Source organism: Hydra vulgaris, chromosome 08 (genome assembly GCF_038396675.1).
Source record: "Hydra vulgaris chromosome 08, alternate assembly HydraT2T_AEP".
NCBI lineage: Eukaryota > Metazoa > Cnidaria > Hydrozoa > Anthoathecata > Hydridae > Hydra > Hydra vulgaris.
In genome coordinates, this window is record NC_088927.1 from 46698887 (window position 1) to 46717500 (window position 18614).

Consider the following 18614-nt stretch of genomic DNA (forward strand, 5'->3'; position numbering starts at 1 on the left):
TCATTGGTGATAGTACAACTAATATGACTCAGATAACATCTGCATCAGAATTATAAGCGTCAAATGCAAAGAATTTTCTTGAAAAGCTAATCACAATTAAAAAAGCAACGTTGAGAGTTTAAAGATTTTATGAGGTTTTTTTTAACCGTTTTTAGAAATGTTGACTTATCTTAAATTTTTTCAGCAATTGTAGTGATAAAAAAGCTTTATTTATGATTTTTTTATAAATACGTCACAAGTTTTTGCATTTCTGGAATAATATAGCTTCGACTCTTTCTTTTAATCGACTTTGACATGTAAACTGTTATTCCAGTTGCAGGATCAGCAAAAAATGTAGTCTGGTTTTATCTATAATGGTAACCTTAATTAATTGAACAGATTTTGCATATGATAATTAAGTTTTCCTTGAAGTAAATTTAATAGACAATATTTGATAACTTTAAAATCGTTTAGCGCGCAAAGGGTTCTGGTATTGTCTGGGGGATTTAAAAATAATCAACTATTTATTTACTTAACGAGATTACTATCTATAGTTGATTCGTGTTAATTGCAGATTTTTTTAATACAATTATAAGATGGGTCGAAACGATTACTGTGCTATATATGGTTGCGTAAACAGTCGAAACAAATCCAAAAAGTAAGTGTTTCTTAACTTATTATTTATATCTTAAAGTATTGAGCTTTTTCATGTCACATGTATATATATATATATATATATATATATATATATATATATATATATATATATATATATATATATATATATATATATATATATATATATATATATATACATGTGACATGAAAAAGCTTATATATGTATGTATTTATATATATACATATATATATATATATATATATATATATATATATACAGATAAGTAGATATATTCTGTAGATGCAGCAGTTTTTTATATATGCATAATTTTTTTTTTCTTAAGCTTAATCCATGTTGTAACTTTAAAACTATACATACTATTATTATCATTAATAATATAACAAATTATATTATTATTGTTGTTGTTGTTATTTTTAGAGATTTTTTTTTTTATTTAGGGTTTTGAAAAAAGACCATGTTGGGATTCTTCGATTGCATACTCCTTGAACATTTCAAGATATGAAGTTATGGGGAAAATGTTAAACAGACAAGGTGGTTTTAAAATGACTATGAGTACAAAGGTTTGTACAAACCACTTTGCTGCAGGATATTGTTCAGATGTTTCTCCAATACCAACAATATTTCTTAAAGGGTATATTAGCAAAAGGCCTTTGAAACGTAAAGTTACAAAAAATAGAAATAGTATTTTTGAGAATGTCCACAAAAAAGTAAAATTTGTTGTTCGTGATGGGTTTGAGGTACTTGAAGAAGACACCATCTCCACTCCCTTCATAGGCAATCACAGTTATGATAATAGTATACCTACCAATAAATGTGCTAGGTGTGAACCTTTTAACAAGTGTAGTCGATGTAATTCTTTAGGAATAAAATAACAGAACTAAAAATGATTATAGATGCACAAAAAAGCAAATTTCAGAATTAAAGCATTCTCTTACCAAAGCAGAAACAAAAAAATCATTTATTTTTCGTGATATTAGTCATAGTGATAAACGTGTTCGTATCTATACTGGATTACAAAATGCAAAACTGTTTGAATGGCTTCATAAACGCATTGATGGCGAAGCTAAAAAGTTGAATTGTTATAATCAAAAAACAACTCAAAAACACAGAATTAATCGTAAAGTAGACATGAAATCTGCTATGTTTTTAGTGCTTGTCAAATTAGGATAAGGACTTACGAATAATGACTTAGCATTTATATTTAAAATATCACTATCTCTAGTGTCAAATATTTTAAATACTTGGATACCTTTTATGTCTTTACTACTTAAAGATTTCATACATTGGCTAACCAAAAAAGAAAATAAAAATGCCTTTCAAAAATGCTTTGAGAAGTTTCCTAATGTAATTGGCATAATAGACTGTGCTGAAGGAGCATTAGAGATCCCAAGTTTAGCCAAAGCTCAAGTCCAAACTTATTCAACATACAAATCCAAGAATACCTGGAAAGTTTTACTTTGTGTCACTCCAATTGGTACTGTATCCTTTATCTCAAAGGCATATGGAGGTAATGCATCTGATCAATTTATTACAGAGAGAAGCGGAATTTTAGATAAAATTGTATCAGGAGGTTCTTCAATGGCTTACAAAGGATTTAATATTAGTGATTTGCTTGTTGGAAAAGGGTAACAGCTTGTTATTCCACCTTTTTTTAAAGATAAAAAAAGTTCTTTAAAAAAAACTTCAAATATTGCGAAGGCACGCATTCATGTTGAAACACCAATTTCTCGTATAAAAAAATTTCATGTATTGCAATCTGTTTTTTACCTTTAAAAAGAAAAAACCAGCTTGACGATATTTTGACAATTTGTGCGGCCTTAACTAATTTAGCTCCTCCATCAGTACCATTAAAAACTACCATTTTATTAGTTTAAGTAACTTATGGGACAAGTTTGATTGTATTTTAATAAATTTATGTTTTTTCAAACATTTTATAAAAGTAAATATTTTGTGTATTTCTTGATTTTGGTTAGAAAAGTAAATATATTGTGTATTTCAAACTACTGATTGAGAAATCAAAAAAGTTGTGGAATCGGTACAAAACAAATTGTTTAAATTTTGATTCAGTTTACGCTAAAACAGATAATATTTTAATTTAACAAACTGATTTTTTATTTATTAAAAAAAAGGTATAATATATTATATTAAAATTATTATCTTTAAGAAAGTAATAGTTTTAAAAAAATGAATCGGTTCCGAAAATAATCAAAAAAATACAAATCGCGACGTTTTTTTAAAAAGAGGAGATTATTCAAGATAATTCAAACGTCGCGAAATGTGTGCAACAGAATATTTATTTGAAATTTAAATACTACTAATTAAAATAAAAAGTACATGTAACTTACAAGTTACTCGTGGCTTAGTTCATTCTGCCACGTATACTTAAACACAAAGACAGAATTTTTGCAATGGCTCAATAAATTTTTTTACCATTAGACATTTCTGTACCCTCAATCGGCAAATGCTGATTTAGATTTTTGTATATTAATTTGGTTTGAATAAATTTTTATAAATAAATAATAACATTTTTGAAAATAAACTTAGTTTAAATCTGACAAAACAAGAGTCATTTAATTTAATTAAGTCATTTAATTGCTAATTTTAAATAAAAAGTAGAATTAAAGTTATGTTTTCTGAAAAGCATAAATGTGCCACAAAAAAAAAAAGAGAGGAAAACAAGCCTCAGCTTAACTTTAATAGACCCGTGTTAGGCGAGGTAGCGCGAGAATTTTTGATGCCTCTTAAGGATCGCCGCGCCGGTTTTAATCTGAGAAAGGAGGCGGTTTAAAACAAAAAAATCCTAAATTTGTTTATATTTTGTATTAAATAATATTGCCAAATACAAGTGTCCTCTTTTAGCCACGATCGCTGACTATTTAATGTTTTCTTATAATTAGAATTTTAATTTATTTAAATTTAGAAATTTAATATCGCATGTATATATAAAAGGGCATAGGATTACAGTTACTATCCCCTATTTCAAATATATTTTGACCAATACATTACATAGATAAACCGGTTTATCTAAAATTTATAAACAAATTCCTAAAGAAATCAAAAGTTATTGCAGAATGTGAGTGAACATTTATACCTTGTAACACACTCCCCCAAACTTCGTCTAACATTACGTTTTTCATAGATAAGTTGCATTATGCATTTTTTTATAATGCACGACTATTACACTTAGCTCTCCCAAGTGTAGTGGTGTTATTTTAGTAAAAAAGCATTAAAGATAATTAAACTAAAAGTAAACAAAAGTTTATGCTTCAGCATTTCAAGATATCTTTTGGATAAAAATCATTAAAAATACCTCAAAAATATAAAAATTTCAATATTAAAAAATGTATACAAGAGTAAATTAAAAATCAGTCTAACATAATTTTCAATCACAAAATCAGTTTCATCATTAATTCTTGCAATATTTTCATCAAATGTTTCAACATTTTTATTGTATGGTTTGCATACCTTGTGAGACAAATTCATTTATTTTAAGTCCTCTATGTGTCCATGGACACTTTATATCCAGTAATCCAGGATCATGGCATTAACAAGAGACCAAACCATCATGACTTGCTCCTAAAAAAAGCTATAATAAGCTTGTGTAAATGCCAGCCATTTTAATCTTAAATGTTTTATAAAGTTGTCTGGTAATTTTTATATATATTTGTTAGGTCGTTGGCTCATTACTAACACCCCCATTTGTAGCTTTTGACTGAATTATTATAATAATATTATTTTCATCAACTTTATTGACAGCAGATTTAAAGTAAGGCAGTAATTCTAATCTTTTCTAAGTTGATACAATAACTCACTTGAATTTTGATTGATTGTTTTTCCATAAGTAAAGATTGCTGCTATTTGTTATTTTTAAGTTCTTCATTAATATATTGAAAGTTCATGGACTAACTGTTGTAATCACTTCTGCAATCGTTTTTGGAAATTCAATTAATAAAGATGTTGAAATTTCAGCTTCTTCTTGCACATTGCAGATATTAAATTGCATACTTTTTTTACGCATTAGTGTATAAAATCACAAATGGTAACCCACAGTTACCATTTGTAATTTAGCAATTGAATTTATATCACTTTCATTACAAGAATTATCAGTTGTCTTTTGCCTCTTGAATATATTACTTACGTTTTCTTCCATTTTTTGCTTTTTTTAAATCTATTTCAACTAATGTGGCAGGGACATGCAGTCAACTTTGTTTTTTAGAGGAAACACTCCATTGCTGTTTCTTAGAAGTATAGGAAAAGTTATTATCTATAGTTACTTCCTTTTCAATGTACCATACCAGGGCGCCAACATGCTTGCATTTACCAGATGGTCTAAAAGTATACCTAAATGATAATTTAAAATAAAATTTTGAAAATAATACACGCCCAGCTGGACAGGAGCAATCTCCAGTTATAACATCACCTGAATTTTTGTGTATAACAACCCAAACATCATATGGTGTGTTGGTTAGTTTTTGCTCTGGTAAACAAAGACCTCTTATAAAACAGTATCTGGATATACCATTTATTGCATGTGACATTACATTAGATAAATGACCTGAGTTAAAAAGACTTATTCCTCCTTTTAAATGCTTTGCCTGCATTATTACTGTAAAGATAATCATTGATTTGTTGCAATAATGTTTCTGGAAAATTTGCAGGTGCTTCAGTCCAACCATTTTTTAAATTCATAAAATGAGATATTTGCACTTTTTCAATAACAAGTTTTTCTAAAACATCTTGTTGAATTTTATTAAGTTAATCTGTAGCATTAGTAAAAGTGAAAGGAAGATTTATATCAAATACACCTAAGGCGTGGTTCACAAGAGTTTGCTTGTTACCACTCCTATTGATAGGAGTGGTAACAAGCAAACTTTTGCTTGACTCCTTAAATACTCTTGAAGCTTTAATATAGTCCATTCTTCAAATTTTGGGGTTTTTTTAATGATGGTATGATTGGTACTTTTGGTGTTGGAAAATTACTATTACCTGTAAAATCAATATTTGAAGAGAGATTACAACTTGACACTATGCGATTCCAAACGTAAATAACTTTTTCTAATACTTTTTTTTATTTAAATTACTAAAACTATGATAGTTCTTCGATAATTTTAAAAAATATCGAAGGTCACTGAGCTTCCATTAAGAAAAGTACATTGTTATCATGTTTTAGACCTTTCGCAGAAAACTCATTCATTAAAACCTTTACTAAATTTCCCCAGTCATCTTCAAAACACTCTGCTTTTAAATCCATTAATAAATTTTAAAAATTTAAATTAATAAAAGCAACATTAAAAATAAGCTACTTATAGTTGTAATGCGAAATTTGATTTTTATACTTTGTTATTCCCCAGGCGATCCCACAATGCATTGCGAAATGTTCTTGAAAAAGTTATCATATATCGTATATTGCAAATAAATAGCCTTTTAATAGCATTCCTAATATTTTTTTTTAAACTTAAACTACTTATATATTTTTAAAACATGATCATTAAATAGAAGTGTTTCAGTATACAATTAGAGTAATAACAGAATGATATGCAACTCGTAAGTTACATAAATTAAAATATAAAAATACAATCAATAAAGAAAAATTTGCATATAATACACTTACCAAAAAATACTTTTTATACGCAAAAATACAATTTCTGCTTTTCTTTTCAAATGTTTACAATTTCTTGAGAGAAAAGCTTGGTAGCCTCAGACATTTAAGATAAACATGTAAATCACATGTGCAAACAGTATATAACTCTAGACAATGAAAGTATAAACATTTATTTATTGAGTTAAAAACAAAAAAACAAGTATACCTTTTAAAGACAAAAAACATTAAAAGTGTTAAAAAAGTATTTAATAATTGAAGGGTACCCTTGTACATATAACTTAACCATGACTCTATTTTTTTTTAACTATTAGGCAAAAACTTTAGGGTTTTTTTTCTTTTTCGCATTTTGCATTTTGCATTTTGCCACCTACATACTTTAGTTAGAAACAGTCAGTGACATGTGAGTAATCTCACAGAAATATGTAATTTATTAATACTCAGAATTAACATAATTTATATCAATTCAAAATTATAGGATTAAGAATATTTAGGAGTATATGAATGTAGTTCTTTTTAGCATATATAAAAGCTAATAGTATTTTATGTGATGCTTGCCTATTCCAAACCACTAGAACTGTTGCTTTGAGATTCATGCTTGAACAAGTTTTTCAAAGCCTTGCAACCACATGAGAAAAGTATTTTCTTTTATCTAGTTGTTGCTAAATGACACTGTAATACTATTTGTTGGTGCCTTTATGATTAGACACACCTCTCTTTCTATAAGTAGGAAATACAAATAGTGGTAGGTATAAAATGTCTAGTTTTAATCAAAAGTTCTAAATTAACGTTACGAACTAAAGGTTTAATCGATTGAATATTTATTAAATATATATAGCCATGAATTTAATATACATATTTAATGTAAAATTCAAACGGCTTTTAAAAAACTATTTTTGTTATATTTATAACAAAATAATTGATTAATTATTTTAGAGATGAAATCGTTGCATGTTAAAATATTTGCAAAAAATCGTAGTTTGTCTTGGCATCATGTTTGTGTATTCGTTTTAACGTATTTTTCTTATGCAATTTTCCAAGGAAGCAGAAGAGCGTTTGACAATTGTAAAAATACATTGAACAAATCATTTGTTTTACAAAGCTCTAACAAATCCTCTGAAACTAATGAAGACCCAATAGTCTTTTTTATTAGACTTGATATTTATTTTGCGTTTGCCTACGCATTAGGATTATTTATTAGTGGCACAATGGGAGACTAAATTTGCGTTATATGTTAACTTTTGGTATGTTTGGTTTCGCTATAACTACGTTAATTATTGGGTACTTAAGAAACATAACACACACTGTGAATAAAAACCATTATTACGTGCTTTATTCTGTTAATGGCTTATTTCAATCAATAGGTTGGCCAGTTACAGTTGCAATAATGGGAAACTGGTTTTCTTCAGGAGACATTTTGTACGGGGTATGGGGTGGAAATGGACCCCTTGGGTATATAATTTGCTCTTTTATTGTTAGTTATTCATTGAATTATGATTATAAAATAGCATTGTTGTTAAATGGTTCTTTATTGTTTTGTTGTGGCGTAATTAATCTATTTTGTTTAATTACTCATGCAAAGCAAGTTGGTCTAAAGGAAAGCAACTTTTTTAAATGAACAAAACTTAGAAAACGAGATTTTTATCAAAAAAACTGTTGGATTTGGGGAAGCAATTGCGTTACCAGGAGTTCTGATTTATGCACTTTCTCAATCTTTTGTATCAATAACTAACGACGTATTTATCTTTTCATTATCAACTAACTTAACTCTTGACCTTAAATGGAATGATGTAAGTTCCAATAGTTTGATATCTTACTACGACTATGGTTCAATAATTGGAGGTAATAATATATTTATTTTTTTACATTTAAAACTACTGTACTTTTATATATTTAGGATTATGGAGGTTTTTTCATTAACTTTAAAAAGAATCTCATAATTTAATTTGATAACTTAATTTTGTCATAGTTTTCAAGTTCTCAAACTTTAAAACTCAAAATAATCTTTTTCTCAAACTTTAAAACTCAAAATAATCTTTTTATTAAGATAGTATCAAAGTTGCTGGTTAACAAAAAAAATGTAAATTTGATATTGAATACTGTTTTACAACAAACATTTTTTTTAAAGACAAACCTTATTTAAATTTGGAGAAACAATATAGATTATTCAATTAAGAGTGTTTGACGTTTTAAAGCAGAGGCGTTATAGTAGTCTCCATTCTGATCAAACATTGCAGTTATTATGTTGAGCAAAGCATTGCTAGGTATCTACTTAAGACAACAATTTTTACTAGCAAGTTAATTACCCATTGCTAGTTTGATATAAAAGAAAATACGAAAGCAAACGACTGACATACTTAAAGTTTTCAGTTTATAGTATTGATTTTTTAAATCTTGATTCCATAAAATAAATTTCTTTAGTTTTTTTTTGTTTAAGAATTCACAACTTACTAATTCATATTTAGTCATAATTCATATTTAAAAATGAGTTATTATTCTTAAAGAACACACCAATAATTTCTCACGGTTTATTTTGTTTCTTATTTATTTCTCATGTTTGTCCGTGTCGGGATGATCATCAAACGAGTATGCGTGCATTGGGTGAATACCTCAGGTAATTAAAAATAAATTTTCTTCAAATTTAAGATTCCAATTTTAAAAATGTGTGTCTCGGAGTGGTGGTTAGAGTTCTAGTTTCAGATCTGGACGTCTGTGGTTAAGGCCGGCTCATTCCATTCCGTTCTTTGACAACTTTATGATTCAATGCATTTTTTGCCAAAACTTATTTAAAAAATTTAAAGCATTCAAACTTTGCAATATTATCTCATATTTTGTAAAAAAAATATACTTAAGATTTTTTTCTCATTTGATCAAGAATTTTTTCCTCGTTTTAAAAAAGAATTTATTTTAATTATGGGTAAAACACGTATGACATGTTTTCTAATATATATAGTAATTTTAATAATTTTAGATGAGAGAAGAGAAAAAATATATTTCTATATCTTATACCGACTGGTGGTCTATATTCATTCAAATATACCCACAATGCTTTTAGAGGAAATATATTTTAATGATGACAAGATAAAATACAATAATAAAAGAATATAATATTATAATTATTGCAAGAGTTTATATCAACATTAAACATATGATACTGACGTTGAGATAAACCATACATGTTTTTGGAAGTTTCATAATAATACCTTAAACCTCGACAATATTAATTGTGTCATCGTCTTCTATAAATTTATTACAAAAGTCTTCTGGTATCTTCTAATACCTTATTTTGTAAACTGTACCAACAACTTTTATAACTTCTGCCAGATAAAGTCTGGAGTATTTCATTCAATTTGACAAAGGCCAACTTGACAGTTAAAACATTTCCAAAAACAAATTGACTTTCATTATTAGGTAAATTTACTCAAAAATCATTTTCATTAAAACTTACATCATTTAAACACTTGTCAGAATGACTAAAAATAATTTGTTCGACCATTTTTTTCTTTTTCTTGAAGAGAATTTTTTACATTGTTGGGTTTTAGATTTTTAATATAGAACAACTTTATTTTCAGGTGTATCAGTTAAAATACAAGATTTTTTACGCCTTTATTTTACGTATAATTTTAGATGAAACAAAGAATGATATTAATGGTAAATTCACAGAGTTCATTTCCCTTAAAACAATAGACAATGTTGATGATTAACTAGCAGGAGCAGTTCAAATATCAACACTATCACTATAAATGCAGTAGAAATGCATAGAAAGTTTCAGTATTCACGACTGGCCTATCAGTAATACTATATATAATAATTACTATAATATTTAAATTGTAGTCAAAAAGTAAATATTAGTAAAAAAAAACTTAGTCATCCTTCCTATTTATATTTTGCCATTTGAAGCAAGATACTTTGGTGGCACATAAACTGTGGTAATTTCTGTATTATTACAGTTTTAAATGTTTCTCGAATCCAGAAGATCAACCAAGAAATGTTGGCTGTGGTTTATATAGAGATAACTTAATATTATATCTTTTGGGAAAATACTTGCAGCCAATATTCAACAACTGCTTCAACTGATATATCAAAGTTGATTTTGTAATGTTGCAATGTCTTGTAGCTTCACGCAAACTCATTTTTTGTTCAAACACAAAACTCTCTGCATTAAGCATGTTCGTTTCCGAAAATTCTTGCAAAAAATACTAACAAAATAAGATCAATCTTTGACATTTTAAAAATAAAATAAGAAATGATTAAGTATTTTTATGCTTTTAATTTCCTATTGATGTGCAGAAATTAGGCACACCTCCCGCTAACAGTGTTTATGTTTTAAAAAAGTTTACACGCCCAAATTAACTTTTCCTAGCAAGGTATGATTACAGTTTACACAAAAAAGTTAACAATTTTACAAAATTTGTTTAAAGTTAAAAGTTATACAAAATTTGAAAAGCATGTCCCATCAATTTAGAGTGTTTTTTTTCCATACTTTATATAAGTAGGGAGTTTAGGCAATATTTATAGCAAATGTAAATATTTTTTATATTAAATGCATTATATTCCTTAACATATTTCCTTTTCAAAATGGTTTCAACCACCTCTGTAGCTTATTTAGTTCCAAAGATATACGTGTTTTAATATTTTCAATTCATAGACTTTTTATGAAATATTTTCTTAAAGTATCTCGTTCAATTTTTGGCACCGAAAAAAAAAACTTTTTTATCTAACTTATAATAAAATTTTATTAGAAAATAAATTGTAAATCCAAATTATTTGAACAATTCATAAGTAGAATTTTTTGGGGGGTTAACGCAGACGTACCATGACGTAGTCAAATAACTGTATAATATGTTTGAATATGTTTTAAACCTTTTTGACACAAAATAAATTTTCAAATGTTTTAATTTATAATACGTTGAGCGTAACAAAACTTTGATGATAAATATTAACTTAAATTCATTTTATTTTTCTTTAATAAATTATCAATTGAACAACGTGGACCCAAATAAAACACGCCGAAAACGTCAAAATACGTACAAAATAAAAATAAATCTAAAATTTATTTTTACACAAACAAAAAAAGAAATTAGTCAAAGACTTGTTAATAATTTCAGTATTGTTATAGATTCAAAAAAAGATTTAACCACTTATAGTCTACTGATTCGACTAATTTATTGTTTTCAGCACCTATTATAATATAAAAAATGTTATATTTTTTAATGGGGTTAGGGTTTTTAACTTTTTAAAAATTTTGAAAACAATGAATGAAAAACTCGTTGAATTGTTCTATTTCATTGTGTTTGGCTTTATTTGATTGTGTACTTATTGTGTAATTAAGGACTCGAGAGAGTCCTTAACTCAAGGGGGGGGGGGGGGGGTTTTTTATTTTTGGGAAACTTTGCCACCCACACTAAGCTTATTAAGACCACCTCCCGTTTATTAATTTTTACTTGTTTTAACAAAAAAATTTTATCTAAAAACTAAAAAAAAATCAGTGAAAATCAGCTTTAAAAATCAAAAAATACATACTAGTTAATGATAAGAAATAAAACTTTCAGTGTAAATTCTGACCCTCCCCTCCCCCGGTTCATTAAATCTTGACTAAACCCCCCATCCACTTTTATTACCCCCCTCTTGTATTAAGAAATTGAGATTACATAGATTAACAGACACATGAAAATACTTATACGGATTATCTTATCTATCTATTTGTCTTAAACTTTTTAATAGATGTTTTAAATCGTTTTGTCTTTGAAATTAATTATCGCACTATTAATGTATCCAAATTTGACTATATGTTGCAAATTATTTGAACTCAGAAAAAATATTTTAATTATCGAATTTCAATTCAAACTTCAGAGTAGGCTGTGTGTGTATTGTTAACAAACAATTTTATACATAATTTGCCTTGGCTATTCCGTTCATAAATTAGACAAAATAGTCTAACTTACTTAACGAAGTGCACCAACGAGAAGGTAAGCCAAAGGACTTTGCACTCCATCCGTGAGCTGTCATGTTGCCTAAGGTTAGCCCTCCATTTCTGGATTCTTTCCTTTACTTGATAGGCAGTTCATGTAAAAGTAATAGTAAATTAGCCAAAGGTTAGCCCTCCATTTCTGTATTCTTTCCTTTACTTGATAGGCAGTTAATGTAAAAGTAATAGTATTTTTGCATAAGCTTTTTTTTTTTTTTTTTAATAATAAAAATGTGCAGTTAAGCTGCAAATAAACAACAACAAATAAACAAAATTGGTACAGATAAACATATCAGATATGATTCATACTATTTGTAAAGATAAAAACCACTGAACTCAAATGCAGTAAAAACAAACTATTGGAACATAACAATAAAAGAAATAAGATTAATATATACTGTAACATAATTCTAAATTTACATTAAATAAAATTACCTCGCAACCCTAGCTACAAAGAATAAGATCACCTTTTTCAAAATCAATCAATAAAGAAAATGACCATACTTCATCAGGTTCGTTATCATACTTAACAAGGTATGTAGTTCTTCTACCGTTTAATTGATCAATTTGAACTACTTGCGCACGTTCCCAAGATACTTTAAGAGCATCTTCTTCTCTAACACGATGTTGTATAGAAAAACCTACAAAATCAGATGGATTGTTAATAAATTTTGATAAGGAGTGCTTTTTTTGTTGCTCTATTAGTTTGTTTAGTCTTGCATCCTGAATTTTTTCCATTAATTCTTTTTTTTTGTTTTCAAAAGCTGCATCGCGTATTGTACGAGGCTTTAAATTATTACTTATATTATTACTTAAAGATTGTTTGTTTGGTGTTAAATTTGCTTGAATAACAATAAGAAGATTTTGATATAATTCCTCTGAAGACAAGTTTATTCTTTTGCTTCCTTTTACTTTTGTTTTACAAAAATGTTTTTTGTCACATTCAACACATAAGATTATGCGATAAAAATTAAGTTGAGCAAGGAGTACTTTTGATTTCAATGGCTCTTCTATATTAGAAACTGTTTTCTCTGCTTCCTCTAATGATATCTATGCCCTTACATTTAAATTTATCAAATCATTACAAGCTGCAACCTTTTTTATGTTGTAGTTTAATTTATTCTCGATTTTTTTTTTCTTGCTTTGCTAGAAGGTGCATAGCTTTATCTTCTTTAAGAGCTTCTTTTCTTTCATCATATTTGTTTTTCATTAATGTTACTTTAGTTCTTGAATATTCAAGCAATTGTTTTCTTTCTTCATCTGATTTACTATTAAGACATTCTAATGTTTGGTTCTGAGACCACATTGTCAAAGTCTGGATAGTTTGAACATTTGCATTGGGTTTTGTGCGAACCATTAAATCCAAAATGGCAAAGTCGCTTTCTGATGCTTTATTAGTGACAGGGACATTAGAAGCAGCTTCAGAAACAGAATTAGATGGATTCCGATATTTACCACCTGGTAATTGGTCAGCACACTGACGTTCCAAAATAACAAGAATTGAGTAAAAAATAATTTCAAGTGATTGAACAGTTAAAGAATCAAACTTATCATTTTGAGTGCATTCAAACAGCTTGGTGTAAACCACATCTTGATGAAGAAGATTGGTATCCTCAAAAATTTTTCCATTAGCAAACAATAAAGAAGATGCATCGATACAAAGAGATAAAGTCTAACTTTCAAGCAAAGTAGGTAGGGGTTTAAAAATAATATACTATCAAGTAATTCGATAATTCTCCACATTGGACCAGTTAGTAGTTTGTCAATAATACCTAATGCACGGACTTCAGCAATGAATACAAGATTTGTGATATCTTCCTTAATTGCTTTTAATAAATTATTAGGGTTAGGCCAAGCATTAAGAAATTCTGTTATAGAACCCTTATGATAGTATAGGGCAGCTGCATTGTAATACAAAATATTAAATCGACTTCCAATAAATGGAACAAAATAAGATTTATTGTCACGAGAGGAAAGAAAAGAATTAAACCATGATGCAACACCAGCTTCCTCACTACCCCTTGAATGAAATGCCTTACATGTAGTACGAACTAACCGTACAGCACCACATTCTTTACCACTAAAAGCAAAAACAGTTTCAAAATCATTTTGAAGCAGAATTTTTTTAAAAGAATTTAAAACTTTATCAGTTTCAGAAGCAAAATTAGCAAGCAAATGAAGTTTACAGAAAAAAATTACTCATGTCCTTCATATTGTCTTTGACGTTTGAGGAAAGAAAATCCCAGTTACTAATTGCAACAGGCAAAAGTTTTTCCCTTAATGCTTTTAACTGGAGTTAAAAAGAGGATTAACCGAAGAAAGATCAGAAATTGTTGATTTTATTGATGTTATTAGTTTAGAAAAATTAATTTCTTTTTCAGTAGCTGAGTTAGTAGTAACAACGTCACAAATGTCATCTACTATATTAGTAAAGTTTTGCAAAACAGTTGCTGCATCTTTGCCAACCACTTCTGACAGACCAAAAGATAAAGTTTTCCCACTAGGTGTAGTAATTTGAAAGTTTTGATAATGCTTATGGTATTTCTGAGTACCATCACCATGCAGACAATTGCCTATATTAGAGTTTTTATTTATCAAATTATTTTCAAGCATTGCTTCCGCAACTTGAAATTGACCTAAAATTGAAGCTTCCTGCATTAACCTACATTTTACAGCGACTGATGGCAGTCTAGATATGTTCTTTTTGGCTAGTTTGTTTAAAACTACTTTTATGACTTCGTTGACACTATTCATACTCACGTTCATTGAAAGAAATTTCATTATTGTTTCTCGAATGTCATCACTGTGTCTGCCATCTTCAAATGTTATTACTTCGTCATCATCCAGCAAAGAAACCAATTTTTGAAGTTCTAGATTCTCCTCTTTTAAAATGTTTGTCTTACTATATAACGAAACAACTTCCTTCTCTAAACTTATAACATCTTTCATATTGTTGTCATTAATATAGTTGGTTTTATTTTGCAAAATAACTTTTAAATTACTCACTTTTTTTTGCAGCTTTATTTTATCGTTTTTTAATTCAGAAATGTTTATGTCTGAGTTTTCAAGAATTAAATTAATATCTGTTATTTTATTTTTTAATTGCAATATTATTATTTTTTCTTCATTTTTTAACGAATTTATTTTATTCTTTTTTTTTTCCAGCTGAGTATCACGATTTTTTATTTTTTATTCAAATTTCTAACATTAAATGATTCTTTTTTTGACTTTAATAGCTCTAATTTGTTTTCGATATTATTAAGCTTTTCTTCTTTTTCACAATAACACTTTTTAATAAAGTTTAATTCAGCTTCTATTAGAGAGTTTTTTGAAATAAGTATTTTTAGATTGTTTGACATATCTTCAAAATCTTTTAGATGTGTAAAATAATCCATTTGTAAATCCATCATAGATTCCATTTTCCTTTTTAAAATTTTATTTTCTTTTTTAAGCATTTTGTTTTCGCTTATCAGAATTGTTTCTTTAAGAATTTCGGATGCATTCACTGTATTATCAGAAAAATTTGCCACAGGTGGAAAAAGGGCTTTACCTAATAACAATGCTAATTTTTTATTTTTTCGTTGTTTCTTTAATTTTCTGATGGTGTCAACTAATCTATATATCTTTTTGGCTAAAGCTTTCTTGCAGCAGAACAGTTCAACTTTAAAATCCACACAATATCTACAATATATTGCATCATAAGATGTATCTTTTAAAGCCAAATACTTTCATTTATCATTTTATCTAAATAAATAAAGATTTTCCAGTCATCAATTCGAAAAAATATATAAACATATAAATATATTATTTTAAGTCTTTTACTTATTATATATTATAACTTACAATTTTCTTTTTATAAAATTTACATAGTTTTTAAATTTATATATATATATATATATATATATATATATATATATATATATATATATATATATATATATATATATATGTAAATATAATAGTAATTTTTTCTTCTACAAAAATTTTAAAATTTTAAAAAAACACTGAATTAATAAAAAAAAAATTTAAAAACGTAACAGTAATTTTTCCTTCTACAAAAGATAACAAAAAAAGAATTTCTAGGCCCAATAGAATTCTGCTTGCATAAAGCATGGATTTGAAAAAAGAATTTTTTTTTTGATTTACTAGTTAATTTTTAAATTAAATAATTAAGTAATTTTAAAATAAGTAAACAGTTTTATTTTTGACTTAATTATATAAATATATATATTTATATATATATATATATATATATATATATATATATATATATATATATATATATATATATATATATATATATATATATATATATATATATATATATATATATATGTAAATTATGTTAGTGTATTTTACAAATAGAGTGCTCAATGTTCTTAAAGAACAGAGCAATAACTAATTAGTAAAAAACACTTATCTAACTTTTATCTTCGACTTGAAGTTTCACCATTGCTGGATCATCAGGAAGAGTACTTTAGGACTAATCAGGAAGAGTACTTCAGGACTAAGAGTACATCAGGACTCTTCCTGATGATCCAGCAATGGTGAAACTTCAAGTCGAAGATAAAAGTTAGATAAGTGTTTTTTACTAATTATATATATTTATATATATATCGCTAAAAAAAATGTAAAAAAAACTAAGTAAAGGTAAAAAACAGGAATCTTTTAAAAGCATTATTAAATTATAAACTATTTGTATAATTTATAACTATACAAGAAACTTACGGTTACTTTTAGGTTGATTATTTCTTTAATTGATATTACTTTATGATATAATAATATATATTATATAATTTAATCATATAACATAATATAAATAGATTTTAAAACATTGTATTATATAACAATGTTTCTATATGTATAATATATTAGCGTATTACGCAATATATAAAAATTTATATATATGTGATACATACCCAGCAAACATGACAACGTTGAATCAACGTTGAAAACCGGTCGCAAAAGATGTTGCGGAAACGTTGACAAAGTAATCGATTTTGCAAAGATATGTAACGTTGTTTAATAGACGTTGATTAAACGTTATTGCATGACGTTGAAAAAACGTTACTAAATGACGTTACAAAAGCGTCGCAACTAAACGTTGAAAAAGCGTTACATAAAAAGCGTTGAATAAACGTCGCAACTTAGCGTTGAAAAAACGTTACCTAAAAAGCGTTGCATAAACGCTGTTAAAGCAGTCTATTTTGCAAGGATTTGTAAGGTTGTTAGTAAAACGTCGATTTAACGTGACTCAAAGACGTCGAGGAAGGTTAAAATATAACGTTGAATCAACGCTTAAATGCGCTGTATAAAATATCGCAAAATATTATTAAACGTAATTAAACGTGGCTGTAAAATATATTGAATTGGCAAATAAAACTAAATTGTAAGTTGAAATCTGCCCTCGCAATATTTCCAAAATCAATTTTTAATACAAACAGTAATATACAATGATAAATATAAAAAAGCTTAACATATACAATTTATAGACATATATATAAAAATATAAATATTTTCTTTAAAATTTATGTGTGTGAATGTTTGCATATATAATTATGCAAAATATAAAAATACAATTAACAGGATATCGTATCGATAGGCCAGGATATCATTGAGATACAGAATCTAAATCAAAAAACAAAACTTGTACCATTAGTAGTCTGAAAGCAAATGTAAAAAAAAAATGTTATTAAATTAGTATAATTATTATTAAATTTAAAAAGTAAACATATTTATATACATATATATATATATATATATATATATATATATATATATATATATGTACATATATATATATATATATATATATATAATATATATATATATATATATATATATATATATATATATATATATATATATATATATTATTTATATATATAATTTATAATTATAGGTTCAGATATCACTCTATTGACTAGTTTTTAACTATATAAGTGACACCTAACTTTATTTATGTGAGTTTATAAATATTATTGTAAATTTTCATATTTTATGGTTAATTAAATGGATTATTATTATTATATATAAAATATATAGATAAATAAATTACATATATATATATAAATTATATATATATATATAAATTATATATATAGGTATAAAATTATATATATATATATAAATTATATATATATATATATATAAATTATATATATATATCTATATATATAAATTATATATATATATATATATAAATTATATATATATATATCTATATATATAAATTATATATATATATATATATATATATATATATATATAATATATATATATATATATATATATATATATATATATATATATATTTATATATATATATATATACATATTTATTTATTTATTATACAGTAAACTACCGGTTTCTCGAAATAGCACTTATTAAAATTTTCTGCTTATTCGAAGCAATTTTCATTTTCTGT

General features: G+C 26.3%; 1 protein-coding gene, 1 long non-coding RNA gene and 1 pseudogene across 2 annotated transcripts in view; 2 read left to right on the forward strand and 1 right to left on the reverse strand.

Moving 5' to 3' along the window:
- Positions 1-575: 575 nt before the first annotated feature.
- Positions 576-2248, forward strand: LOC136083362 (uncharacterized). The gene is made up of 4 exons (XM_065802758.1): positions 576-611; positions 1057-1439; positions 1513-1736; positions 1842-2248. The coding sequence occupies exons 1-4, from the start codon at positions 576-578 to the stop codon at positions 2246-2248; spliced, it is 1050 nt and encodes a 349-aa protein (XP_065658830.1).
- A 5046-nt stretch (positions 2249-7294) lies between these two features.
- Positions 7295-18614, forward strand: part of LOC136083902 (sugar phosphate exchanger 3-like) — a 36911-nt pseudogene continuing 25591 nt past the window's right edge.
- Positions 17576-18614, reverse strand: part of LOC136083903 (uncharacterized) — a 4941-nt gene continuing 3902 nt past the window's right edge. The window contains exon 4 of the long non-coding RNA XR_010640184.1: positions 17576-17814. This is a non-coding gene — a long non-coding RNA (uncharacterized LOC136083903). The remainder of the gene's footprint in view (positions 17815-18614) is intronic.